General features: G+C 34.8%; 1 protein-coding gene across 15 annotated transcripts in view; it reads left to right on the forward strand.

Moving 5' to 3' along the window:
* The window catches only part of MYO9A (myosin IXA), a 281,021-nt gene that overhangs the window by 45,696 nt on the left and 207,723 nt on the right, over positions 1-27,602 (forward strand). For 14 of the 15 annotated variants that reach the window (XM_053223780.1, XM_053223782.1, XM_053223778.1 and 11 more), the window contains 4 exons: positions 10,331-10,425; positions 16,646-16,708; positions 25,414-25,513; positions 26,986-27,042. In XM_053223780.1, the coding sequence (XP_053079755.1) occupies positions 10,331-10,425; positions 16,646-16,708; positions 25,414-25,513; positions 26,986-27,042 (315 nt within the window). The remainder of the gene's footprint in view (positions 1-10,330; positions 10,426-16,645; positions 16,709-25,413; positions 25,514-26,985; positions 27,043-27,602) is intronic. The other variant, XM_053223787.1, reaches the window with a different exon arrangement.

Genomic DNA, 27,602 nt, shown 5'->3' on the forward strand with positions numbered 1-27,602 from the left:
CTTTTGTTTTCCTTGCCTTATGAGACATATCTAGAAAAATGTCACTTTGGCTGATGCCAGAGAAATTACTACTTGTGTTCTATTTTAGGATTTTTATGGTTTCAGGTGTCACATTTAGGTTTAATTCAATTTGAGTCTATTTTTGTGTATGGTGTTACAAGGTGGTTCAATTTCATTCTTCTGCATGTAGCTGTCCAGTTTTTCCAGCACTATTTATTGAAGAGAATGTCTCTCATTATATGTTCTTGCTTCCTTTGTCGTAGATTAATTGACCATATAAATGGTTTATTTCTCTGTGCTCTATTCTGTGCCATTGATCTGTGTGTCTGTTTTTGTGCCAGTACTGTACTGTTTTGATTATTACACCTTAGTAGTATATCTTGGAATGTGGAATTGTGATACCTCTAGCTTTGTTTTTCTTTGTCAAGATTGCTTTGGTTATTCCAGGTCTTTTTTGATTCTGAAGAGATTTTACTATTATTTGTTCTAGGTTTAAAAAAAAATCCTGTTGGTATTTTGATAGAGATTGCATTGAATGTATAGATTGCTTTGGGTAGTATAGACATTTCAACAATATGAATTCTTCCAATCCATGAGCTTGGAATATCTTTCCATTTGTTTGTGTCATCTTCAGTTTCTTCAATCAGTTATTTTGTAGTTTTTGAGTATAGGTCTTTCACTTCTTTGGTTAAGTTTATTCTTAGGTACTTTATTATTCTTTTTGGTGCACTAGTAAATGGTCTTGTTTTCTTAATTTCTCTATGTGCTGCTCTGTTATTAGTGTATAGAAATGCTACCAATTTCTGAATATTAACTTTGTATCATGCATCTTTACCAAATTCATTTATTATTTCGAATTGTTTTTTGGTGGAGTCTTTAGGATTTTCTATGTGTAGTATCATGTCATCTGCAAATAGCGATAGTGTAACTTCTTAACAGTGTGGTGCCTCTTCTTTTTCTTGTCTGATTGTTGTGGACAGGACTTTGAGTACTGTGTTGAATAAAAGTGGCAAGAGTGGACATATTTGTCTTGTTCCTGATCTTAGAGGAGAAGCTCTTTGTTTCACCATTGAGTGTGATGTTAGCTGTGGGTTTTTCATATAGTCTTTCTTATATAGATGTATGTGCTCTCTAACCCCACTTTGTTGAGAGTTTTTACCATGAATGGAATTTAAATTTTGTCAAATGGGTTTTGTTTTCTGCACCTATTGAGATGATGATATGATTTTTATCCTTTGTTTTGTTGATGCTGTGTATCACATTGATTTGCAAATCTTGAGCCATTCTTACATCCATGGAGTAAGTCTTACTTGATTGTGGTGAATGATCTTTTTAATGTATTGTTGTATGTGGTTTGCTAATATTTTGTTGAGGAATTTTGCATCTATGTTTATCAAGGATATTGGCCTGTAGGGGTGTGTGTGTGTGTGTGTGTGTGTGTGTGTGTGTGTGTGTTGTTTTTTGATTTTTATCATCAGAGTAATGCTGGCCTTGTGAATTTATTTGGAAGCTTTCCTTCCTCTTGTATTTTTTGGTATAGTTTGATGAGAATAGGTATTAACTCTTTTCTAAATGTTTGGTAAAATTCTTCTGTGAATCTGTCCTGGACTTTTATTTTTTGGTAGTTTTTTGATTACTGATTTACTTGTAATTGGCCTTAGATTTTCTATTTCTCTTTTGTTCAGTTTTGGAAGATTATATGTTTCTAGTAATTTATAGACTTCTAGGCTGTCTAGCTTGTTAGTTAGTGTATAATTTTTTGTAGTATTCTCTTATAATTCTTTACATTTCTGTGATAGTTGTTACTTCTCTTTCATTTCTGCTATTACTTATTTGGGTCCTTCCTCTTTTTTTCTTGATGAGTCTGGCTAAGTGTTTTTCAATTTTGTTTACCTTTTCAAAGAACCAGTTCTTGGCTTTATTGATTAAAATTTTTTTTTTAATGTTTATTTATTTTTGAGAGAGAGGGAGACAGACAGCACAAGCAGAGGAGGGACAGAGAGAGACAGAGACACAGAGTTTGAAGCAATCTCCAAGCTCTGAGCTGTCAGCACAGAGCCTGACGTGGGGCTCGAACTCACAAACCATGAGATCATGACGTGATGCTTAACCGACTGAGTCCCTCAGGCGCCCCTGCTGATTTTTTTTCTATTGCTGTTTTTAGTCTTAATGTCATTCATTTCTGCTCTGGCCTTAATTATTTCCTTCCTTCTATTTACCTTGGGCTTTATTTGTTGTTCTTTTTTTTTTTTTTTCTGGTTCCTTTAGTTGTTAATGTAGATTGTTTGAGCTTTTTCTTGTTTCTTGAGTTAGGCCTGTGTTGCTGTATATTTCTCTCCCTTTCTCTCTCTGTCTCAAGAACCAGCTCTTGGTTTTTTTGATTTAAAAAGTTTTTTTTAATGTTTATTCTTGAGAGAGAGAGAGAGAGAGAGAGAGAGAGTGAGTGGGGGAGAAGGGCATAGGGAGAGAGAGAATTTCAAGCAAGTTCCTCAGTGGAGAGCCTGATGTGGGGCTCTATCCAATGATCCCCGTATCATGACCCAAACTGAAGTCAAGAGTCTGATGCTCAACCAACTGGGCCACCTAGGTATCCCTAATTTTAAAAAATGGTATTCATCAGGCACTTATAAATATTTGTAGATTGCTTTGGGGTAGTGAGGACATTTTAACAATGTGAATTCTTCCATGAGCACGTAATGTATTTCAATTTATTTGTGTCGTCAGTTTTTGTCATTAATGCCTTTTGGTTTTCATTGTACAGATCTTTAACCTCCTTGGTGAAATTTCTCCCAAATACAACCATCTCTCAGTAGTACCTTTTGAAGAGCAGAATTTTAAATTTTGATGAAATCCAGTTTAACCATTTTTTTTCTCTTATGGATTGTGTTTTTGGTGTCATATTTAAGAAAACTTTGACTAAACCATGGTTGCAAAAGTGTTCTATGTTTTGTTTTGTTTTTTCATTAGTTTTGTAGTTTCAGTTTTGCATTCAGGTCTATGATTAATTTTGAGTTTATTTTGTATATGGTGTGTAGATCCAGTGTTTTCCTATGAGTATCTAATTATTTCAAAACTATTTTTTGTTGAAAGACTATTTTTCCTTTACCTTGTTTGTCTTTGTGTCTTTGTCAAAAAAATTGTACATATATATGTGGGTTTATTTCAGCATTCTGTCTCCTGTTGATTCGTTTTTGTTCATGACAATGCCATGCTACTTTCATTATGCAGCTTTATAATAATTTTGAAATTAGGTAGTATTAATCCTTCTTTTGCTTATTTTGGATATTCAAGGCCTTTGCATTTCCATATGAATTTTAGAACTAAATTGTCAGTTTTTCTATAAAAGTTTTTTGGGACTTTGGGATAGTGTTAAATCTATAGTTTAATTTTTAGAGAAGTGATATGGTAACAATATTAAGTCATCTGACCCATGAACAAGTTTATTTCTCTACTTATGAAGATCATCTTTAATTTCTCTGAGCAATATTCTGTTGTTTTTAATGTATAGGGCTTGAACATGTATAGTAAGATATATTTGTCAGTATTTATTGATGCTTTTATAAACAGTATTTAACATTTTCCAATTGTTATTTCCTAGTATATAGGGATACAGTTGAAATTGGTACTTTGATCTTGTATTGTACAAGCTGGCTAGGTACAAATATTAATTTCAATTTTTTAAAATTTTTATTGGATTATCCACATAATAAGTCATATTTGTGAACAAAAAGGCAGTTTTATTTGCTTTCTTCCAGTTGGAATTTTTTTTCCTACAGATTTCACTAGTTACTCCAGTATGAAGAGATGCGGTGAAAGTAACATTCTTGTCTTGGGGGAAAGCATTTAGCCTTAAACATTAAGTGTGATAATAGCTGTTGGTTTTGTGTAGATGTTCTTTATTAGATTGAGGTCCATTCCCTTTCATTCTTACTTTGTTTAGAGTTTTTATCAGGAAAGGTTGGATTTTGTCAAATGCTTTTTCTGTGTCTATTTGAGATGGTCATATGGTTTAAAAAAGAATAGTTTGTTAATATGGTAAATTATATTGATGGATTTTTAAAATTTAATTTATTTTTTAAAATTTATAACCAAGTTAGTTAGCATATAGTGCAACAATGATTTCAGGGGTAGATTCCTTAATGTCCCTTACCCATTTAGCCCATCCCCCCTTCCACAACCCCTCCAGCAACCCTCAGTTTGTTCTCCATATTTATGAGTCTCTTATGTTTTGCCCCCTCCCTGTTTTTATATTATTTTTGCTTCCCTTCCCTTATGTTCATCTGTTTTGTATCTTAAAGTCCTCATATGAGTGAAGTCATATGATGTTTGTCTTTCTCTGATTTTGCTTAGCATAATACTCTCTAGTTCTATCCACGTAGTTGCAAATGGCAAGATTTCATTCTTTTTGATTGCTGAGTAATACTCCATTGTATATATATACCACATCTTTATCCATTAATCAGTCAATGTGCACTTGGGCTCTTTCCATACTTTGGCTATTGTCGATAGTGCTGCTATAAACATGGGGGTGCCTGTGTCCCTTTGAAACAGCACACCTGTATCCCTTGGATAAATACCTAGTAGTGCAATTGCTGGGTCATAGGGTAGTTCTATTTTTAATTTTTGAGGAACCTCCATACTGTTTTCCAGAGTGGCTGCACTGGTTTGCATTCCCACCAGCAGTGCAAAAGAGATCCTCTTTCTCCGCATCCTCGCCAACATCTGTTGTTGCCTGATGTGTTAATGTTAGCCATCCTGACAGGTGTGAGGTGGTATCTCATTGTGGTTTTGATTTGTATTTCCCTGATGATGAGTGATGTTGAGCATTTTTTCATGTGTCGGTTGGCCATCTGGATGTCTTCTTTGGAGAAGTGTCTAGTCCTGTCTTTTGCCAATTTCTTCACTGGATTATTTGTTTTTTGGGTGTTGAGTTTGATAAGTTCTTTATAGATGTTGGTTACTAACCCTTTATCTGATATGTCGTTTGCAAATATCTTCTCCCATTCTGTCGGTTGCCTTTTAGTTTTGCTGATTGTTTCCTTCACTGTGCAGAAGCTTTTTATGTTGATAAGGTCCCAGTAGTTCATTTTTGCTTTTGTTTCCCTTGCCTCTGGAGACGTGTTGAGTAAGAAGTTGTTGTGGCCACAAAGAGGTTTCTGCCTGCTTTCTCCTCAAGGATTTTGATGGCTTCCTGTCTAATGTTTAGGCCTTTGATCCATTTTGAGTTCATTTTTGTGTATGGTGTAAGAAAGTGGTCCAGGTTCATTCTTCTGCGTGTCACTGTCCAGTTTTCCCAGCACCATTTGCTGAAGAGACTGTCTTTATTCCATTGGATATTCTTTCCTGCTTTGTCAAAGATTAGTTGGCCATATGTTTGTGGGTCCATGTCTGGGTTCTCTGTTCTCTTCCACTGATCTGAGTGTCTGTTTTTGTGCCAGTAACACACTGTCTTGATGATTACAGCTTTGTAATACAGCTTGAAGTCTGGGGTTATGATGCCTCCTGCTTTGGTTTTCTTTTTCAAGATTGCTTTGGCTATTCGGGGTCTTTTTTGGTTCCATACAAGTTTTAGGATTGTTTGTTCTAGCTCTGTGAAGAATGCTGGTGTTATTTTGATAGGTATTGCATTGAATATGTAGATTGCTTTGGGTAGTGTTGACATTTTAGCAATATTTGTTCTTCCTATATAGTGATGGATTTTTGATTGGTAAACCATTTTGGCATTCTGGGGATAAACACCAATTGTCATGATACATGTATTGCTGGATTTGGTTTGCTAAAATTTTGTTTAGAATTACCGATATGTGGTCATGAGAAATATTGTTTTCTTTAATGCCTTTTTTTTTAATCAGGATAATTCTGGCCATATGGGAATGAGTTGGGGTGTTTTATATTTCTGGAAGAGTTTGTGTAGAACTTCTTTTTTCCTCCTACTATCAGTGTTAGGATTAATATGATGGAATCCAGGCCTGGTGTTTTCTTTGTAGGAAAGTTTTATGTATTTATGTATGTATGTAATTATCTATTTAGAGAGAGAGAGCAGGGAAGGGGGACAAAGGGAGCAAGAGAAAGAATCATAAGCAGGCTCCACACTCAGCATAGGGCTCCATGCGGGTCTTGATCCCATAATCCTCGGATATATTGGAAATTCAACTTACTGAACCATTCAGGTACCCTGCAGTAAAGTTTTAAACAAAGTTTGAATTTTTAAAGTAGATACAGATCTACTTTGAACCTGTTTGTGTCTTTGCACCTGAAGTATGTCTCTTGGGGAAAGCATGGAGTTGGATCATTTAAAAAAAAAAACATCTTTTCTGCCACTTGCTTTTTGACTGGAATGTTTAAGCCATTTACAGTTAATGTAATTACTAATGTAGGATTTGTGTCTGCCATTTGATTTTTAATAATTTTTTTAATGTTCTTGTATTCTTCCATTTTTATCTTCTGTTATGTTAAGGAGATGTTTTCTAGCATACCATTTTAATTTTGTTATCTCTTGTTTGTTTGTTTGTTTTAGCAGTATTCATGAGCATTCCAATTAACATAACAATTCAGTTTGGATTACTACCAACATGTGTTCTTTTTTTCTTCATATAGATTTGCTTTATTAAGTGTCCTTTCATTTCAGCTTATATTATTTCATTTAGTATTGCTTTGTAAGGACCATTTGCTGCCTAATGGATTCTTTTGGTTTTTGTTCATTTAAATATCTCAATTTCTCCTTTAATTTTTAAAGACGGTTTTATGGGACACAGAATTCTTGGTTGACCGGCTTGTCTCAGTGCTTTGAATATATAGCTCCACTCTCTTCTATTCTTGATGTTTTATTTGGAGAAATTCGATGTTATGCTTATTGAGGAACCTATATATGGTATGTGTTGCATCTCTCTCACTGCTTTTAAGAAACACTTTTTTGTCATTCAGCAGTTTGATCATTATTTGTCTAAGTACTTATTCTTCATACTTTGAATTTGTGAAGGTTGTTAGATATATAGATTAGTGTTTTTCATGAAATTTTGGAAGTTTTGGGCTATTCATTGTTAAAATATTGATTCTGTGTTTTCCTCTCTATCCTCTCCTTCTGGTGTTCCCATTATATACATATATTGGCATGTTTGATGGTGATCCACCCGTGTCTGAAGCTCACTCTGTTCATTTCTTGTTTATCTCCCCCCTGCTATTCCTTAGGTATCATCGCAATTGATCAGTGTTCAAGTTTTATGATTTCTTCTACTTGTTCATATCTCTACTTGAGCCTCTTCAGTGCATTTTTTATCTTAGTTAATTACTTTTCAGTACTGGAATTTTTATAATTTCTCTGCCTTCACTAATATTCTCTACTGTTAAGGCATCTTTGTCATATTTTCCTATAATTGTTTGAAAGTATTTAAAATAGTGATGTAAAGTTTTGGCTTTGGAGGTCCAACATCTGGGCTTTTTCAGAGACAATTTCTGGTTATTGTGTTTATAAAATTTTTTTGTGTCCCTACTTTCTTTCTTTTTTGCATGTCTTATAATGTTTTGGTGAAAAGTGGGCATTTTTATTAATACAATGTGGCAGTTTTGGAAATGAGGTATTTACCTCTTCCCAGGATTTGTGGTGGTTGTTTTGTTATTGCTGTTTGGTTGTCCATGACTTCTTTGAAATTAGTCTGTGAGGTCTGTTCTTTTTTTCTGTGAGGGCTTTACATTCTCTCTTCATTTAGCTTAGTGGTCAGGTAATAATTGGACAAAGATTTTAAAAAAATGTCCTGAAGCAATAAGGTTTCCAGCGTGTGTGTGTGTGTGTGTGTGTGTGTGTGTGTGAAGTTCTTAAGTTGTTTGGTTACCTCATTTTTTGCCCCATTCTCCTATTCGTACCTTAGGCAGTTGCAGTGTTCTAATCAATTGCCTCTGATTGATTTTAACAAATATACATGGGTGAAAAGGCTGTTCCTTGTGAGTGCTTTCCAAGTCATTTCAAGTAAAGATAACCCTTTGAGTGAGGTTTCCCAGTGAAATACCATGTTGCTCAAATTCTGACAGTTACTTGTGGGATGGGGCTTTGGCTATAATCCTGTTTTGATCCTTCAATGGCTTTTAGGCTGCCTTTGAAACAGACTATAATTATAGGGCATTGCTTTTCTCTTCAGCATGGAGCTAGGGAGAGGGAGATGGTAATTGGCTAAGTTAAAATGCCACAATGCCTTTTTTCTTACTGAGATTCATCTGTTTTCCCCTCAAAGGATTATTGCAAGCCTTTGGTTAATTTCTAGAGTTGTCAAAAAGTTGATTTGGATAATTTTTTTGGTTTTATTTCTCATATGAAAAAGAGAATTTTCAGAGATCTTTATCATTTCTCTGACCTTACTTTCAATGATCTTTTCAGGAGATTTAAGTAATAAAAAATTCTTTCTATATTTACCTTTCTGGTTACCATTTCTGCTGTTCTCCATTCCTTCCATATGTTGATCCATATTTGAATATGATATTTTCCTTTTGCATTAAGGACTTCCTTTAATGTTCCTTTTAATGTGGTTTGGCCTGTGATGAGTATTTTCAGATTTAGATGTCAGAAATTGTCTTTCTTTGGCCTTTAAAATTAAAAGAATAACCTTATAGTAAAATTGTATGAATTTTAAAACCTGTTAATTTTTGTAACCATCTGTATACAATCTGAGTACCCATTACCTCTTGAAACTCCCTCACACTATTCTTTATCTTCAAACCCTCTAACTTCCCTCCAATACTCCCATAATCCGTGAAGACTACGTATCCCCTGTTGTTGTTGTTTTGAAAATGTCACAGAAATGGAATCACACGCTAAGTACAGTTTTGGGACTAGCTTCTCTCATTCAGCATTATGTCTTAAAGATTCATTCAAGTTGTTGAATATGTGAATTCAACCAGGGATTATTTCTTTTAAATATAAATTTTAATAAATTTTATTGGGATGTAACTTAGAATAAAATGTAGCCATTTAAAATTTATACTTCAGTGATTTTTGATAAATGTGTATACACTCAACGTAACCATCATTATTACATAATGAAGCTGTAGAATATTTTCATTACTTCTTGTGCCCTTTTGTAGACATTGCCTAACCACACCCTCATTCCCAGACAACTCTGATCTTCTTCCCATTACTGTTTTGCCTTTTCTAAAATTTCATATTACAGTATGTACTCTTGAGCCTGATTTCTTCTATGTGGCGTAATGTTTTGATATTCATCAGTGTTGATGTATCATCTTTATTGCTGGGTAATATTCACTGCATTGTGTATACTTTGGTAACAATATATTCTTTTATAAATAGTACTATAACTTTATTTTAAGTTGATGTAATAAAGTGCAATACATTATGTAGTGAAACCTTATTTCATTTATACTATTCCAAAATTGTGAATTTTTTTTTAAATGTTTATTTATTTTGAGAGAGAGAACACACGTGAGCAGGGGAGGGGCAAAGAGAGAGAGGCAGAGAGAGAATCCCAAGCAGGCTTTGTGCTGCCTCTGAGCTCAGAGCCCAGCATAGGGCTCTATCTCACGAACCATGAGATGATGATCTGAACTGAAATCAAGAGTGGCCACTTAACCGATCGAGCAATCTAGGCACCCCTAAAGTTGTAATTATTTTGATGTAATTATTCTGCTTCTATCTCCTCGTTATTTAATTTAGTAAGATCTAAAAAATTATATATTGAAATATAGTAAGAAAGTTTGCTGGCTCTGGGATGTAAAAGTTAATTTTAAGGAGTGTTAAATCTTTATAATTAAAATTTATTTATTAAACTTTTTAAAAAAATATTTATTTTTGAGAGAGCGTGAGCTGGGGAGGGGTAGAGAGAGAGGGAGACAGAATTCGAAGCAGGCTCCAGGTTATCAGCACAGGCTGACATAGGGCTCAAACTCTTGGACCGTCTGAGCCAAAGTCTGACAATTAACCGACTGAGCCACCCAGGCACACCTAATTAAGATTTATTTTACTGAAAAGCATAAAATACTTGTTTTTTCAAAAATTTTTTTCAACATGTATTTATTTTTGAGAGACAGAGCGTGAATAGGGAAGGGGCAGAAAGAGAGGGAGACACAGAATGTGAAGCAGGCTCCAGTGAGACATGACCTGAGCTGCAGTTGGACGCTTAACCAACTGAGCCACCCAGGTGCCACTCTTCCTACTTGGTTTTATTTCAACTATTAGTTTTTCTCTTTTACTTTACCTAAACCAGAGGAGTCTGAAGTTAAAGAAAATTGCTTTTCTACTGTCTCTTGCATTTTGTATCTTTGAGCTGACCTAAGTAAGATTTTCCATTTTTAAAATGAAATTAACAAGAACTATTTATTTTGACAGGCCTTTGGAAATGCAAAGACAGCTCATAATAACAATTCAAGTCGTTTTGGCAAGTTTATTCAAGTAAATTACCAAGAAACTGGCACTGTACTTGGGTAAGTAGCAGTAATAGGCTTTGGAGTATGTTTGTATTTTTACCATTGTCTCTTCATAATCCGTAGATTATTCATTTACTCTTAATGAGCATAGTGAAACTGGTGTCTACTAAGTTTTTTCTTCTAAACTTTTTTTTTGTTTTGGAAAAGTTCAAGCCTGAGAAAAGTTCAAAGAATAGTGTAGCGCTTATATACCTTTTTAAAAAAAATATATATAACTTATTGTCAAATTGGCTTACTTACAGCACCCAGTGCTCATCCCAAGTGCCCTCCTCAATGCCCATCACCCATTTTCCCCTCTCCCCCACCTCCCCACCCACCCTCAGTTTGTTCTCTATATTTTAGAGTCTCTTGTGGTGTGCCTCCCTCCCTCTGTGTTTGTAATATTTTTTTCCCCTTCCCTTCCCCCATGGTCTTCTGTTAGGTTTCTCAAGATCCGCATATGAGTGAAAACATATGATACCTGTCATTCTCTGACTTACTTCTTTCACTCAGCATAATACCTTCCAGTTCCATCTACGTTGCTGCAAATGGCATGATTTCATTCTTTGTCATTAGCACTTACATATTCTTAATGTAGATTTATTAATTATCAACAATTTGCTGCATTTGTTTTATCTCAGTGTGTTATGCATACATTCATTTTTTAAAATTGTTTTTGAGTAAGTTGGGCATATAATTTGACCCCACACAGGAATCACAGGCACATTTTCCTATATAATACTTTTTAAGAAATTAAATATGTTACAATAACATTAAAACAATTTTTTTGTAATGTTTGTTTATTTTTGAGAGAGAGAGAGCGAGAGAGCCAGAGTGCAAGCTGAGGAGGGACAGAGAGAGAGGGAGACACAGAATCCGAAGTAGGCTCCAGTTTCTGAGCTGTCAGCACAGAGTCTGATGTGGGGCTTGAACTCAGGAAATGTGAGATCATCACCTGAGCCGAAGTTGGATGCTTAACTGACTGAGCCACCCAGGTGCCCCTCCAGTAACATTTCTTACATAGTGTGTAATCAGAGTACCTCTGGTTGTGTCAGCAATATACTTCCTAACTTTAAAATAACTAATAAGCTTTATTTTTAGAGCAGTTTTAGGGTCACAGCAGAAATGAGTAAAAAGTACAGAGTTCCCATATACCTCTTTACTCTATCCCCCAGTTTCCCATGTTAAGAACATCTTGCATTGGTGTGTTCCATTTGTGTTGTATATTCTGTGGATTTTGACAATTGTATAAAGACATGTATTCACCATTACAGTATCATATGGAGTAGCTTTACTGCCCTAAAAATCCTGTGTGTTTTGCCTGTTCATCCCTTTTTACTTACTAACCTTTGGCAACCACTTATATTTTTATAGTACCCCTAAGTTTTGCCTTTTTCAGAATGTCATATAGTTGGAATCATATAGTGTATGGTCTTTACAGTTTGGATTCTCTGCCTTAGTACTTAAAAAAATTTTTTTTTAAATGTTTATTTTTGACAGAGAGAGAGAGAGAGGGCGGAGCTGGGGGAGGGGGGCAGAGTGTGAGAGGGGGAGGAGCAGAGAGAGGAAGACACAGATTCCGAAGCAGGGTGTAGGCTCTGAGCTGTCAGCACAGAGCCTGACACAGGGCTCAAACTCATGAACCTTGAGATCATGACTTGAGCCGAAGTCGGATGCTCAACTGACTGAGCCACCCAGGCACCCCCTTTGCCTTAGCACTTTGTATTAAAGTTTGTTCCACACCTTTCATGCTTGATTTTATTGGGCTAATGTTAAATGTATGTATTAATTTGGAGATAATTGACATCTTGGGCTATTTAGAAATGCTTTTAAGTTTTTGTATTTCTTATTTATTCCTAAGTATTTTAATGTTGTTATTAAAAGTGTGATTTTTGTCTTGCATTATATCTTCTAGTTGTTTGAAGATATATATGAAAGTTACTGATTTTTATATTTGTATCTTATTATTTTATTTTTTGCATTTTACTGTCGTATCTCTTACCTTTTCTTGGTATATATGCAAAAAGAGATATTTTTACCTTTTTTTCTGCTCTTACATCTTTAGTAATTTTCTCTCTTGTCTGATTCCAAGTAATTTTGTTTCAGACCTTCATATGATGACTTTACTTTTTTCCACTAAGTAAAATGCTGGTTTTAGGACATTTTATCACATTAATGGGTCAGTATCGATTTAAATTTTCTGTGAGTGGTTTTCTGAGTAACAAAATGATATTGCATTTTATCAAGTGCATTTTTCACATTTGTGGAGATTAGCATAATCTTCATTCTGAGATCTATCAGTGTTATCATTATTTTCCTAATATTGAATCATTTTGTGTTCCTGGGAAAACAGTCCCGCTTGGTCAGTACAAAATGATACGTACACACACACTCACATACATACGGTACACAAACATATTTTTGTAGACACATATAAATTGGTTCTATTCTGTTTTCTAGTTTTTATTTATGATTTTTGTGTCCATATTAATAAGTGAGATTGGTCTTTTCTTTTTTAGGCTATTTTAATTATGCTTACTATTTTACTTCTTTTAATTTTAAAATTTTGACCAAAACTATGTACATTCTCCCCCTGCCAACAAAAACAAAACAAGAAGGATAAATCCTTCTTCAGTGATAAGTTTCATAACTTATTTCCTTTCTTATTAAAACTATGTTTCCAAAGGTACAGTTGGTACTTTCACTAATAAAAATGGGATGCAGTCAAGTTGTCAAGTTGTACTTTTCTAGTATTTATGATTGTGATGCAGGAGAGGTTGATAATAGGTACAGTAGTATATATTGCTTTGTAACTTACAAAATATCATTATATATATTCATTGATTCTTAAGACAATTTCATGAAGTAGGAATGGCAGATGTTTATTTTCCCATTTTATGAATGAAATCCTGGCTCTTACATGTTAAGTGATTACCTAAAATGGTTAATCTTTTCTCTTACAACAGTGATGAACAAAAATCTTTATCTTGAGTAGTAAGTCAACAGATACATATTGAAAAAATTTTTTTTCATTTCAAAAATTTCTAACTCTTAGCAAATATATGTTAAACATTTTTCTTTCATTTTATCATTCATTGGGCAAACATTTATGGAATTCATTTCTAGTACCAGGCACTGTGCCAAGTGTTGAGGACAAAAAAAAATATATACATTTGTCCTCTGCCATTAAAATTCTCATAGTCTTTTTGGGAAGACATGTTTACATAAGAGGATTACAGTAAGTGAGGTAAGTACAGTGATTAAAGCACGCGTCTGGGAGAGTTCACAAAAAAGGATTTTTATCTTGGGTCTTGAAAAATTGTAAGAAGAAAAAGTGGTAAATCACATTATTGATTGAGGAAATGAATGGAATCATAACAAGAGCTTGGCGTACTTGAGAAGTTCAGAGGCTATAATGGTCAATTGGTTTCAGATTCTGAATAAAGCTCCAATGTTTATAATTTACCCTTTTGACATTGGGAAGGAGATTTTAAAAATTTTATTATATAAAATGTCAAACATAGAAGTAAAGAGAATAGTACAAGGAATGCCCATTTGATTAAACAGTTATCCTGTTTTGCCATATATACTTCATCTATTTTTTTCTTTTTCTTTGCTGATGTATTTTAAAAAACAGTCCCAGGTAGATATAACATCAGTTTACCCATACATACTTTAGTATGAGCAGCAGTGAAAGAGGAATAAAATGAGTAGATCTTATTTTATAGGTAAATAACTCTCAGAGCAGTATAACTTATGGATTAGAGGGGAGGAAGGAGAGATGTCTAGGAGTATGTTGGTATAGCTGAAAGAGAGAGGCTTTTAGTTAAAATAGATCTGGTATCCAGTCATAGTTCTGCTCTTTACTAGCTGCATGATCTTAATATCTTTGAGCATCAGTTTCTCCACTTATGAAATAGGCAGTAATATTTGCCATGCAGAGTGGGTGTAAGGATTTCATATACTATGTAGAATCTAAAACACAAATGAGTAAACAGAAAGCAGATTTATACCTATAAACACACAGAACAAATTGATGGTTGCCAGAGGGGAGGAGGATGGTGGAATGGGCAAAATGAGTGAAGGTTGCCAGTTACGATTGAATAAGTAAGTCATGGGACTAAAAGGCATTGCATAGGGAATATAGTCAATGATACTGTAGTAGTGAGGAACCGTAGCTACACTTGTGGTGAGCATAGTATAATGTATAAACTTGTTGAATCACTATGTTGTATACCTGAACACCTGAAACTAATGTAACATTGTCAACTAAATGTTGACATAGTCAAATAAAATAAAAGAATTTAACATACTAGTTTATGTTAGTTCCCTTTGTCCCATCTTATACAGATAGACCCTGTTTCAGTAGTTTTGAGGTGATGATGTTTATTCAGAGGAAATGATGCATTTTTAATTGCTGGTAGTGGTAGTGATAATGGGCTTACAAAGAAGGCACATTTGAGCTTCATTTTCATTTTCATTTCCACCCAATGGATGGAACCTATTGGATAAAGAGTGGGTATAGACTGTAGAATTAAAAGTGGAAAGAAGAGCATGAACAATGCAGTCAGGAGTGAATGGTGTGCTTGTGGAAATAACCTGTATGTGGGAGTGACTGAAATACTGAGCATGCAGTGGGAGGGAACTGATGGCAATAAAAGCTCCAAAGTCAGATTTTGACCCCACAGAGGTTTCTGCTAAGTAATTTGGATTTAGTAGCCTAAAGCCTTTAAATTTCAGACCATAGGAGCCTCTTTTGCAGTGGGAGCTTAACTAATTGCTTCAGTTTGGTAATAGGTATTGAAGACTTGAGGTGGTGGGGTACAGGCTGGATAAAGAGAATGACGTATCAGATGTTTATGTTTCAATTCCTCATTACTTTTAGGGTAAAATCCATTCTTCTGGCATATGGTATATTGGTTCTTCTTGATCCACTCCACTTGTCTGTCTCATTCTTTAGCCATGTTAACTAATTATCTTCCTTGATGTTAAGTACCCTCCTTTTATGCGTTTATACAATGCAGTTCTCCTTGCCTTCTTCTGGTCAGTCTTTCAGATTTTAGAGTCATTTAGTCAGTCATCAAATAGTTTTTGTGAATGTTTACTATGTGCTGGGAACTCACCTCTATATGAATTGTTCCTTATGTAATTTTTTCCTTCTTGGATTGAGTCTTATCTATCTCTCTTGGTATATCCATAATATCGTGGTCATTGCTCTATAATAAACCCTATACCAACTCAGTATGATAGCTCCTTGTTTACATATTTCCTCCACTAGTTTGTAAGCCTCTTGAGAATAGATAGTACATCAGTATTTTCATATTTGAACAGTGCTTTAGTACAGTGCCCAATTAATGAATACTTACTGAGTAAATAATAAATGAATAGATTCCAGAATGTGGTAGTAGCATGAGTATGTTAAGAAATGTGTCTTTGAGCCTTATTTAGGCATCTGACGAAAGTATAATATCTGAAAGAATGTGCACTGGCATGGTATCTGGGTGGCTGAGTCAGTTAAGTGTCTGACGTCAGCTCAGGTCATGATTTCACGGTTCGTGAGTTCGAGCTCTGCATTGGGCTCTCTGCTGTCAGCACAGAGCCCGCTTTGGATCCTTGGTCTCCTCTCTTTCTGCCTACCCCCTTCCCTGCTCACACTCAAGTGCGTGTTCTGTCTCTCTGTCTCTGTCTCTGTCTCTCTCTCTCAAAAAATAAACATTAAAAAAAACACAAAGGGTTGCCTGGGTGGCTCAGTCAGTTAAGCATCTCGACTCCTGGTTTGGGCTCCGGTCATGATCTCACAGTTGGTGAGTTCAAGCCCCATATCAGACTCCATGCTGAGAATGTGGAGCCTGCTTCAGATTCTCTTTCTCTGCCCCTCCCTTGCTCATGCTCTCTCTCTCTCTCTCTCAAAATAAATAAACTTTAAAATATTTTGAAAAGAATGTGTAGTGGTATATGAACCTGGAAAGAAAGTAAAGTCTATGCCATGGGTGGGTCTTCTGTGCCATGTTTTGAACTTGTGACTTTATTTTGATTTATTGACTCCCCTCTGCCAAAGACTTAACGAGTTTATGAATTTAACGCAGATAACATTGCCAGCATTTATAAAACAGTTGTAATGGTAAATGTACTAAAATGATATGGATCGTATTCTTTGTACTTTTGCATCTTCTATGAAACAGTGTTTATCTACCTTAAGCTTTATTGTTTATATCAACCAATTTTATTTTTCTTCTAGTGCCTATGTTGAAAAATATCTACTGGAGAAGTCCAGACTCGTTTATCAAGAGCATAATGAACGGTACAGATTTTTATTAGTATAATTTAATTAAGTTAACATTTGTATTATGCAGATCAACTTTTAGGATGTTTGTATATTATGACTTTTAATTCAGTTTATACTGTGTAATCCCTTTATGTATAATTGCTGTTACTATCATTGGCAGAACATTGCACTTTTTCAGAGGCTGCTAGGAGTTTTTTTTAACGGGTACAAGCATACCTTGTTTCATTGCACTTCATAGATACTGTGATTTTTACAAATTTGTTTGTGGCAACCCTGTGTTGAGCAAGTCTTTTGGCACCATTTTCCCAGTAGCATTTGATCACTTTGTATCTCTCTGTCTCAAATTTTGGTAATTCTTGGAATATTTCAAACTCTTACATTATTATTATATTTGTTACCATGATCTGTGATCCATGATTACAACTAGCTGAAAGCTTGGATGATGGTTAGCATTTTTTTTTTTTTTTTGGCAATGCAGTGCTTTTAAATTAAGGTATGTACATTGTTTTTTAGACATAATGCTATTGCATACTGAAAAGACTATAGTGTAGTGTAAACATAACTGTTATATATACTGGGAAACAAAAAATTATTTGCCTCATGTTATTTTGATATTTGCTTTATTGTATGTAGTGGTCTGGAACTGAAACCCACAAACAGTTATCTCCGAGGTGTGCCTGCACGTGGAACTGTTGCCATTTCTAAATTCTAGGCAAACTGTCCAAACAGGAAAACAGCGGTATCTCAGATTATTGCTTTTTGTGAGCATTGTGCCTTTGGGCTTTTCCCCATGTCTTAGTGTTCTATTTCTAATTTGAGAAAATTTTTAATAAGGCACTTAATTTTGTTATATGAAGTATACGGGACTTCAGAGATGATATCTGTAACTTTGTACGGATGAAGAAACCAAATGTCAGGGGAAAGAAAGACCCCAAATGTAAGAGCAGTAAATGATTTGCTTCATGCTACAATGAGACAAAATAAAGTTAAGAATCAGAGTTTGAAGTTAAAGAGACCTACATTCAGGGGCACCTGGGTGGCTCAGTTGGTTAAGCATCTGACTTCAGCCCAGGTCATGATCTCACAGTTCATGAGTTAGAGCCCCGCGTTGGGCTCTGTGCTGACAGTTCAGAGCCTGGAGCCTGCTTCAGATTCTGTTTCTCCCCCCACCCCCTCTCTCTCTCTCTGCTCCTCCTCTACTCATGCTCTATCCCCCTTCTCTTTCAAAAATAAATAAACATAAAAAAAAAAAAGAGACCTACATTCAAATATTGACTATGCCTTTGGCATCTGTTTCTTTGACATTTATTCCCATTTTACAGATAGAAGACAAGAGTTATTTGGAGGAGTAAATGAAATAGCATTTATAAAGTGTTTAGGAGCAGCTTGGTGGCTAAGTCAGTTGAGTGTCTGACTCTTGATTTTGGCTCAGGTCATGATCCCAGGGTTGTGGTATTGAGCCCTGCATCAGGCTCCGTGCTGAGCATGGAGCCTGCTTGGGTTCTTTCTCTCTCTCTCTCTCTCCCTCACTTGAGCTTACTGTCTCTCTAAAAGTAAAAATAGGGGCATGTGGGTGGCTCAGTCAGTTGACCGTCCGACTTCACCTCAGGTCATGATCTCATGGTTCCTGAGTTCAAGCCCCACATCTGGCTCACTGCTGTCAACGCAGAGCCTGCTTCAGATCCTCTGTATACCTCTCTCTGCCCCTCCGCCACTCTCAAAAATAAATAAATGAAACATAAAAAAAATAAAATAATTTAAAAAAATTTAAAAAGTAAAGTGCTTAGTGTGGTCCTCATATAATTAAAGTTCAGTAATTAATAGCTAAAATTATTGTAATGAATACCTTCCAGGTTAGGACTAGAACTCAAGACTGTTAATTTTTCTGTGGCTAGCAGATGAGGAAATTTAAATTAGAAGTTTTTTGAAATGAGGGGAAGGGAGTTTTAGGAAGAGAATAGCTTCATAAAGATTTGTAGAGCTAAAAGATACTGCCATGAGAAGATTATTAGTAACTTTTTCTAACACATTTTAATGGAATGGTAGGGATATAGCATGGTTTCAACAATGGGAGGGAGATAAATAAGATCCAGAGTTTATAAACTAATTCACTATTATTTTGCTGGATTCTATTTGTGGATAGATGTATAATCTTTATTATGTGTTGCTGCGTTTGGGTTGCTAGTATTTTGTTGAGGATTTTTTTATGTCTGTATTCATAAGGGATATTGCTGTAAGTTTTTTTGTTTTTCTCCTGATGTCTTTGGTTTTGGTATCAAGATAATACTGTCTCATAAAATGAGATGGGAAAAGTTTGGGAAGGATTGGGTTAGTACTGTTTTAAATGATTGGTAGAATTTACTAGTGAAGCCATCTGGTTCTGGGGTTTTGGGGGAAGTTTTGATTATTAATTCAAACACTTTAGTTATTATAAGTCTCTGTAGATTTTTTGTTTCCGTTTTAGCCAGGTTTGAAGGTTTTTATCTTTCAAGGAATTTGTCCGTTTCATTTAGTTCATCTAATTTGTTGACAAAAAAAAATTATAGCATTCCCTCATAATATTTTTTATTTCTAAAAGACTAGTAATAATGTTTCCCCTTTTCTTCTTGAATTTGAGGTTTACTCCTATCTTTGTTTGGGCTGCTATAATAAAATACCTCAACGTGGGAAGGCTATAAACAATAGGAATTTATTTCTTAGAGTTCTGGAGGCTGAGAAGTCAATGATCAAGGTGACAGCGTGGTTGCATTCTGGTTAGAGTTCTTCCTGGTTCATTACTCATACCTTCTTGCTTGGTCCTCATGTGGTGGAATGGGATAGGGAACTCTGTAGGACCTCTTTTATAAGATTACTAATCCCATTCATTAGGGCTCTACCTGTCATGACCTAATCAACCCCAAAGGCCCCACTTCCTAATACCATTACCTTTTGGGGTTAAGATTTCAAGATAGGACTTTGAGGCGCACACATTCAGACCATAGCAATCTCCCCCACCTTTTGGGTCAGTTTAGATAAGAGTTTGTCAATCTTGTTGATTTTTTGAAAGGACCAAGTTTTGGTTGATTTTTCTGTTTCCTGTTGCCTATTTTATTTCCCTTCTCATGCTTATCACTTTGTTCTGCTTGCTTTGGATTCATTTGCTCTTCTTTAAATTAAAAAAAAATTTTTTTTAAGCTTCTTAAGGTGAATGGTTAGATTTGAGTTCTTTCTTCTGTTTTAATATGGGTTTACAGCTAGCTATAAAGACCCACTGAACATTGCTTCAGTGGTTCCCATGTTTTGGCATGTTGTATTTTTGTTTTCATGCATCTCGGTGTATTTTCTAATTTCCTATGTGATTTCTTCTTTGAACCTATTGTTAGGTAGGAGTGTGTTTGTGAATTTCCTTCTGTATTTTTGAATTTTGTAAATTTGTTATTGGTTTTTTATTTCATTGTAAGGTCGTTAGAGAACATAGTTTGTATGATTTCAGTTTCCTTACGTTTATTTAAACTTTATTAAACATTTTTTTAAGGTTTTTTATTTTTAAGAGACAGAAACAGCACGAGTGGGGAAAGGACAGAGCGAGAAGGAGACACAGAATCCTAACTAGGCTTCAGGCACAGAGCATGATGTGGGGCTCAAACTTACAAGGTGCAAGATCATGACCTGAGCTGAAGTTGGACGCTTAACTGACTGAGCCACGCAAGCACCCCTATTTAAACTTTATTTATTTATTTTGAGAGAGAGAAAGAGAGGGAGGGAAGGAGGGTGGGAGGGAGAGAGACAGAATCCTAAACAGGCTTCGCATTGTCAGCACAGAGCCTGATGTGGGGGGCTCAAACTCATGAACTGTGAGATCATGACCTGAGCCAGAATCAAGAGTCAGACACTTAATGAACCACCCAGATGCTACAGTCCCCTTATATTTATTGAGACTTGTTTTATAGCCTAACATTTTTTTTAAAGTTTATTTATCTTAGAAAGAGAGAGTGAGTGCACAAGCACGCTTGGGCACAGAAACAGGGAAGAGCAGAGAAAGCGGGAGACAGAATCTGAAGCAGGCTTCAGGCTCCAATCTGGCAGTACAGAGCCTGACCTGGAGCTTGAACTCAAACTGTGAGATCATGATCTGAGCCGAAGTTGGACACTTAACTGACTGAGCCACCCAGGCACCCCAGATAGTCCAACATTTTCTAACCTGGAGAATGTTTCATGGGTATTTATCCTGCTGTTGTTAGATGGAGTATTCTATAGATGGCTGTTAGGTCTGGTTGGTTGTTAGTATTTTTCAAGTTTTCTTTTTCCTTGTTGGTCTTTTGTCTTGTTCTGTTTATTATTGAAAGTGAGATGTTGGAATATCTCAGTACTATGTTGAATTGTTTTTTTTTTTTTCTCTTTTTTCAGTTCTTTCAGTGTTTGCTTTATGTATTTTGAAGCTTGTTTTTATATGTATTTATATTTAGAATTGTTACATCTTTTTGACCAATTGACCCTTTTGTCATTATAAAATGTCTTTTGCAGCTAGTAATAATTTTTGTCTTAAGGTCTATTGTATCAGATGTTAATATAGACATTTCAGCTTTCTTTCACTTATTTTTTTTGCATGGTATTTTTTCCATCCTTTTTACTTTAAGCCTTTTTGTATCTTTTAATCTATAGTGTGTCGGTTGTAGATAGCATATAGTTGATTTTACTCATCTTTGGACTCGAGTGTTTAATTTATACTTAATATAATTGCTAAGATAGGATTTATGAATGTTATTTTGCTATTTGTTTTATATATTTTTATGATGCTTTAGTTCTTCTATTCTCCAGTTACTGCTGTGTTTTGGATAAATAGATGTTTTCTGTGTACCGTTGGCATCTCTTATTACATATTTCTTAAGTTATTTTATTTAAAAAAAATTTTTTTTACATTTATTGATTTTTGAGAGACAGAGAGAGAGCACAAGTTGGGGAGTGGCAGAGAGAGAAGGAGACACAGAATCCGAAGTAGACTCCAGGCTCTGAGCTGTCAGCACAGAGCCTGATGTGGGGTCTGAACTCATGAACCGTGAGATCATGACCTGAGCCAAAGTTGGATGCCCAACCGACTGAGCCACCCAGGCGCCCCTTAAGTTATTTTCTTAATGCTTCCCCTGGCAATTACAGTTAACATTTTATCAATCTTCTTTGGAGTAATAATTTTGATAATGCACAAATAACTTTGCTCCTGTGTAGCTCTGTTCCTTTCCCTCTCCTTTGTACTATTATTGTCATATAAATTACATCTTTATAATGGTAGACCCATCAATACAGATTGGTCATTGTTTTTTGGCTGGTGTCTTTGAGATCTAATAGGTGGGAAAAGAATGACAGACAAAAAACTTAAATACATGCTATCTTTTATATTTACTTACATAGTTGCCTTTTTAGTGCTATTTATTTCTTCACGTTTAATTGAAAATTGTCTGGTCTCCTTTCATTTCAGCTAGAAAAAGGCCCTGTAGCATTTCTTATGGGACCCATCTGCTAGCTATAAAGTCTCTTAATTTTTGTTTATCTGGGACTATCCTAATATCTCCTTTATTTTTGTAGGATAGTTTTGTTGGACATATAATTTTTGATTGATAGTGTTTTTACTCTCAGTACTTAAAAGTGTGTTATCCTTCTGGTGCCATGGTTCCTGATGAGAAATCTTTTATTAGGATTCCTTGATTAGCATATCTTTTCATGGTGCTTTGAAAATTTGTCTTTGTGTTTAAATAGTTTTAATTTGTCTAAATGTCAATCTCTTCAAGTTTTTTCCCTGGAGTTTGTTGAGTTTCTTGGATGTGCAGTTGTTTTTTCATCACATTTGGAGAGTTTTTGAACATTAGTTTATCAGATATTCTCTTTGTTCCTTTCCTCTCTTTTTGGGACTCGTATTGTGCGTGTGTTGGTGTCTGCTTAATGGTGTCCCACAGATATCTGAAGCTCTGTTCAATTTTCTTCATTAATTTTTCTTTCTCTTCAGACTAGTTTCAAATGACCTGTCTTCAGGTTCACTGATGCCTTCTGCCCACTCAGGTCTGCTGTTGAGTGCTTTTAGGTAGTTTTTCATTTCAGTTATTATATTTTTCAATTCCAATTCCTTTTTGATTATTTTTTTAAGTTCTATATATTTATTGATAGGCTCTATTTGATGAGACTCTATTCTACTTTCCTTTAGTTCTTCCACATGGTTTCCTTCGGTTCTTTGAACGTATTTAAAATAGTTGATTAAAAATCTTGTGTACCAAGGCTTCCTCAAGGACTGTTATTATTGATTGTGTTTTTTCTTTTGTATGTGCTATACTTTGTTTCTTTACATGCCTCATACATTTATTTGAAAATTGGACATTTCAAATAATAATTGGACATTTAAAATAATTGTGTGGCAGCTCTCGAAATGAGATTCTCCTGTTCCTACTGTTTGTGGTTGTTTTTGTTTATGTTTGTATCATGACTTTTTGAACTAATTTCATGAAGTCTCTGTTCTAAGTGTGGCCATTCAAGTATCTGCTTGGTTAGCTTAATTGTCAGCTAGTGATAGAACAGAGATTTGATTAAATGCTTGGAAACTGTAAATCTCTTAGTCTTTGCCTCAGGGCATTCTGTTTGTATTGATTCATTCCTTTAATACTCAGGCATTTTTTTTTTGATATCAAAGTAGATTTTATTTTTTTATTTTTATTTTTATTTGTTAAAATTAATTTTTTAATTTTTTAAAATTTACGTCCAAATTAGCATATAGTGCAACAATGATTTCAGGAGTAGATTCCTTAATGCCCCTTACCCATTTAGCCCAACCCCCCTCCCACAACCCCTCCAGTAACCCTCAGTTTGTTCTCCATATTTATGAGTCTCATCTGTTTTGTCCCCCTACCTGTTTTTATATTATTTTTGTTTCCTTTCCCTTGTGTTCATCTGTTTTGTCTCTTAAAGTCCTCATATGAGTGAAGCCATATGATTTTTGTCTTTCTCTGACTCACTAATTTCACTTAGCATAATACCCTCTAGTTCCATCCACGTAGTTGCAAATGGCAAGATTTCATTCTTTTTGATTGCCGACTAATACTTCATTGTGTATATATATACCACATCTTCTTTATCCATTCATCCATCGATGAACATTTGGGCTCTTCCCATACTTCGGCTATTGTCGGTAGTGCTGCTATAAACATGGGGGTGGCATGTGTCCCTTTGAAACAGCACACCTATATCCCTTGGATAAATGCCTAGTAGTGCAATTGCTGGGTCATAGGGTAGTTCTATTTTTAGTTTTTTGTGGAACCTCCATGCTGTTTTCCAGAGTGGCTGTACCAGTTTGCATTCCCACCAGCAGTGCAAAAGAGATCCTCTTTCTCCGCATCCTCGCCAACTTCTGTTATTACCTGAGTTGTTAATGTTAGCCATTCTGACAGGTGTGAGGTGGTATCTCATTGTGGTTTTGATTTGTATTTTCCTGATGATTGTACACTCAGGCATTTTATAATTCTGCCTTTGCCGTTACTTCCTGCATGTGTATCCCTTCAAGGTTAGCCAGAGGTGAGAGTTCAGTACCCTCTTTGGTCTTTGCCGAGAAGACATGAAGCCCTGGGCATGTGCACAGCCTTACGTATGTGCATGGCCTTCTCGATTCCTAGGAATATAGAATTAGAATTAGAATATAGAATTAGAATATTAGAATATAGAATTAGAATATTAGAATATAGAATTAATTCCAATTTTAATTGGAATTAAAAGCTGGTGTGGAGATCACATTTCCCTTTAAATTTTTGTTAACCTGTTGTTTGCCCCAGCATTTATTCATTGTTTAATGTAGCTGATATGTTTCAAAAAATTGCCTATAATTTTCTACCAATGGCCCTGGAGAAAAGGTTTTCACACTGGGCTAAGTGTGAGTAATGTCAATAAAGGCAGTTTTGAACTGTCTGGCTTCTTCCAGGGAACCACCAGATAGTTTAAATAATGATATTTCTCAGAGAATGAGGCTTTTCAATGAGCTCTAACCCTGTTCTGCTCTCTTTTGAAAGCTGCCAGGCTATTGGGGTCCATCACCATTATAAGCTAGTGGTTTTGAAGGCTACCATGGATCTGGTAACAGGAGATGGAATAGGGCAAGTTAAAAGGCTACAAAGGTTGGATTTTTTACTGAGATTGGGCTGTTTTTCTTATGTAAACACTTCTTGGATTGCTTTAAGCTTTGAGGTATTTTCTAGAGTTCTGAAAAAGTTGATTCTGACAAATTTGCCAGTTTTCTAATTGGTTTTATGAAGGAGAGAATTTTCAGGTCTTAACCTTTGCCATATAGCTGCCTTCACCCCTCTCTTTTGAATTTAGCATCCAAAACATCATTTATTTTGTAATACTTAAAATATTGAACTTACCACTTTTGCATTAAAAAATGAGGCAAAGTCCAGGGCGCCTGGATGGCTCAGTCAGTTAAGCGGCCGACTTTGGCTCAGGTCATGATCTGACAGTTAGTAAGTTTGAGCCCTGCATCAGGCTCTGTGCTGACAGCTTGGAACCTAGAACCTGCTTCAGATTGTCTCCTTTCTCTCTGCTCCTTCCCCGCTTTCATTCTGTCTCTCTCTCTCTAAAAAATAAATAAACACAAAATTTTTCTTTTTAAAATGAGGCAAAGTTGAAACATTTTATTAACATTTGCTCTTTTTTTCTGATAAATGACGACTATAGATCACGTCCATTCTAAAGCCATACTCTGTTTCCAACAGGAACTATCATGTATTTTATTACCTCCTGGCAGGAGCAAATGAAGAAGAAAGATTAGCATTCCATCTTAAACGACCGGAAGAGTATCATTATCTAAATCAGGTGAGGATTCATGAAAAGTATTTTGAATGTTGGGCATTATTAAATTTTAGCTCTTGAGAAAAGTTTTTTCCTAATACTTTGTTCTCTGAACCTGGTAATAGACATTAACTAGCATTTTCATACATGCCGCCTAAAAGTTTATGTGATGCGCTTCTCAAATTTAAAAATTATTATTACTTTCAGTTGTAAGAAGTTAGTTATATGTGTGCCCTTTGCTTTTTGTGAGACTCTTTCAGAGAATAATAAACTGTTTATATACATACCTACACCTTAATAAAATGGGTTGGTCTTTTCAAAGTGATTTACCTTTTATCGACAAGAGCATGCTAAATGTCACTAATAATTAATGTTTGTCCTTCGCATGGGATTACTTGAAACCTTTTTTGTATGTTTTGAAGTCTAATACATATGCCTCTTTGCATGATATTATGATACTAACTTAAAGTATGATTTTTTTTTAATTTAGTGAATGATTCTCTTTAGTATGAAATTCATCAAAAAGAATTGACTTACAGAATTTGTATCTTTCTCTGAAACTCAAAAATTCACCCCTAATTAGGGAGTAATTTCTCCCAGTTTTTCATTACAGTAGTTTCTCCAATTTTATTACTTCTCATATTAACAAAAATTCTAGAACCAAAATCAATGAAATTGGTATGACAGTAGATCACTTAACAGAAAGACATTCCTTGTTTTTTTGGATCAAGACAAGATGTAATATCCTTGGAAATAAATGTCTTTATGGTAATTTAAAAAATGTTTATGGAGCTTTTGTAAAGAAATTGACATTTGATGATAGTTTGTAGTAAGGTTATGAAATGAGTATCCTAGACTTTTCCCAAGATACACAGCATGCTGTGTAATGATATTTCCTAGTTTTGAAACTACCAATTTTATATAAGCTAATATAACTTTGTTATCAAATATATCAATTTCAAGATGATTTAAAATTTCACTTCTTGATATAAATACTAAACATTTCCACCGTATAAAAATTAAGTAGATTTAAAAAGTTACTGATTTAGCTTCTGACCTTTTTCTTTCCCCTGTTTAAACAATTTGCATATATTTGGGTGATTAAATATTTTCTTTTTAAAAACTAATAATCACCCATAAATGAGCTGATAGTATTATAGAAACCCAGAGCTTATTAATTCTTCTTCCAGATTTTTTTTTTATCGGTGCCCATACCACACATATTCTTGTCCTAAAGGGGTCAGTATTCATAGAATGTAAGATTGATCAATTAATACAAATCTCAGAGTTGCTGGACAACAGCATGTATGGATTCGTTGTAATGATATATGATCTCCCAGAATCTGAATGTTCACCTAGTTGTTTCTTGTTTTATGCTGCTACACAAAATAACTTTCTTTGGGTAGCAGCAGTGCTAACTGAATATTATTTCTAAGAGATAATTAGAGAAGAGTAATAACCATTACTTCTACCTAACTAATCTGCCTTACTTTCAGATAACAAAGAAACCCCTCAGACAGAGCTGGGATGATTATTGCTATGACTCTGAGCCGGTCAGTACAAGTACCTAAATATTCTGTGTTCCTGTTAAAGGACCCTCACTCACCTTGCTCATTTGCATCTATCTCATGACTTAGAAAGAAAATCAGCTGAAATACAAAGACTCTAGGAAAGAAGAGAAATTAATGTTTAATTTCTTTGAATTGATTTATTTGTATGTGTATAGTGTGTGGATTAAAAACCAGTCAATTTACTTTTTAAAACTTTATTGTTTTGCTGCTCATGTTTAGTCTATATTTATTTTGACAATAAATTGATTTGCATTCCTGATTTCAACATTGATGTGGATTCTTATGAACTACAGGGTGTTTTTCCTTGAGATATATTTTTTTTCAGTATTTTTTTAGTGATTTCATTACTCACATGTTGTGAGTAGTATGTATTTATTTTAAAAAGTTATAGTCTTCCTGTTTTATGTGTCAATTAACAGTCTTTTCACATGATGGATGCATGTACATTTTTCTTTGAATTTTTTTTTAATATCAAGAGAGGCTATCATTTTCCAAATATTAAGAATTGAAATTCTTATAAATAAGATAAATAATGTTTAAAT

The sequence above is a fragment of the Acinonyx jubatus genome, chromosome B3 (assembly GCF_027475565.1).
Source record: "Acinonyx jubatus isolate Ajub_Pintada_27869175 chromosome B3, VMU_Ajub_asm_v1.0, whole genome shotgun sequence".
In the NCBI taxonomy this organism is placed as follows: domain Eukaryota; kingdom Metazoa; phylum Chordata; class Mammalia; order Carnivora; family Felidae; genus Acinonyx; species Acinonyx jubatus.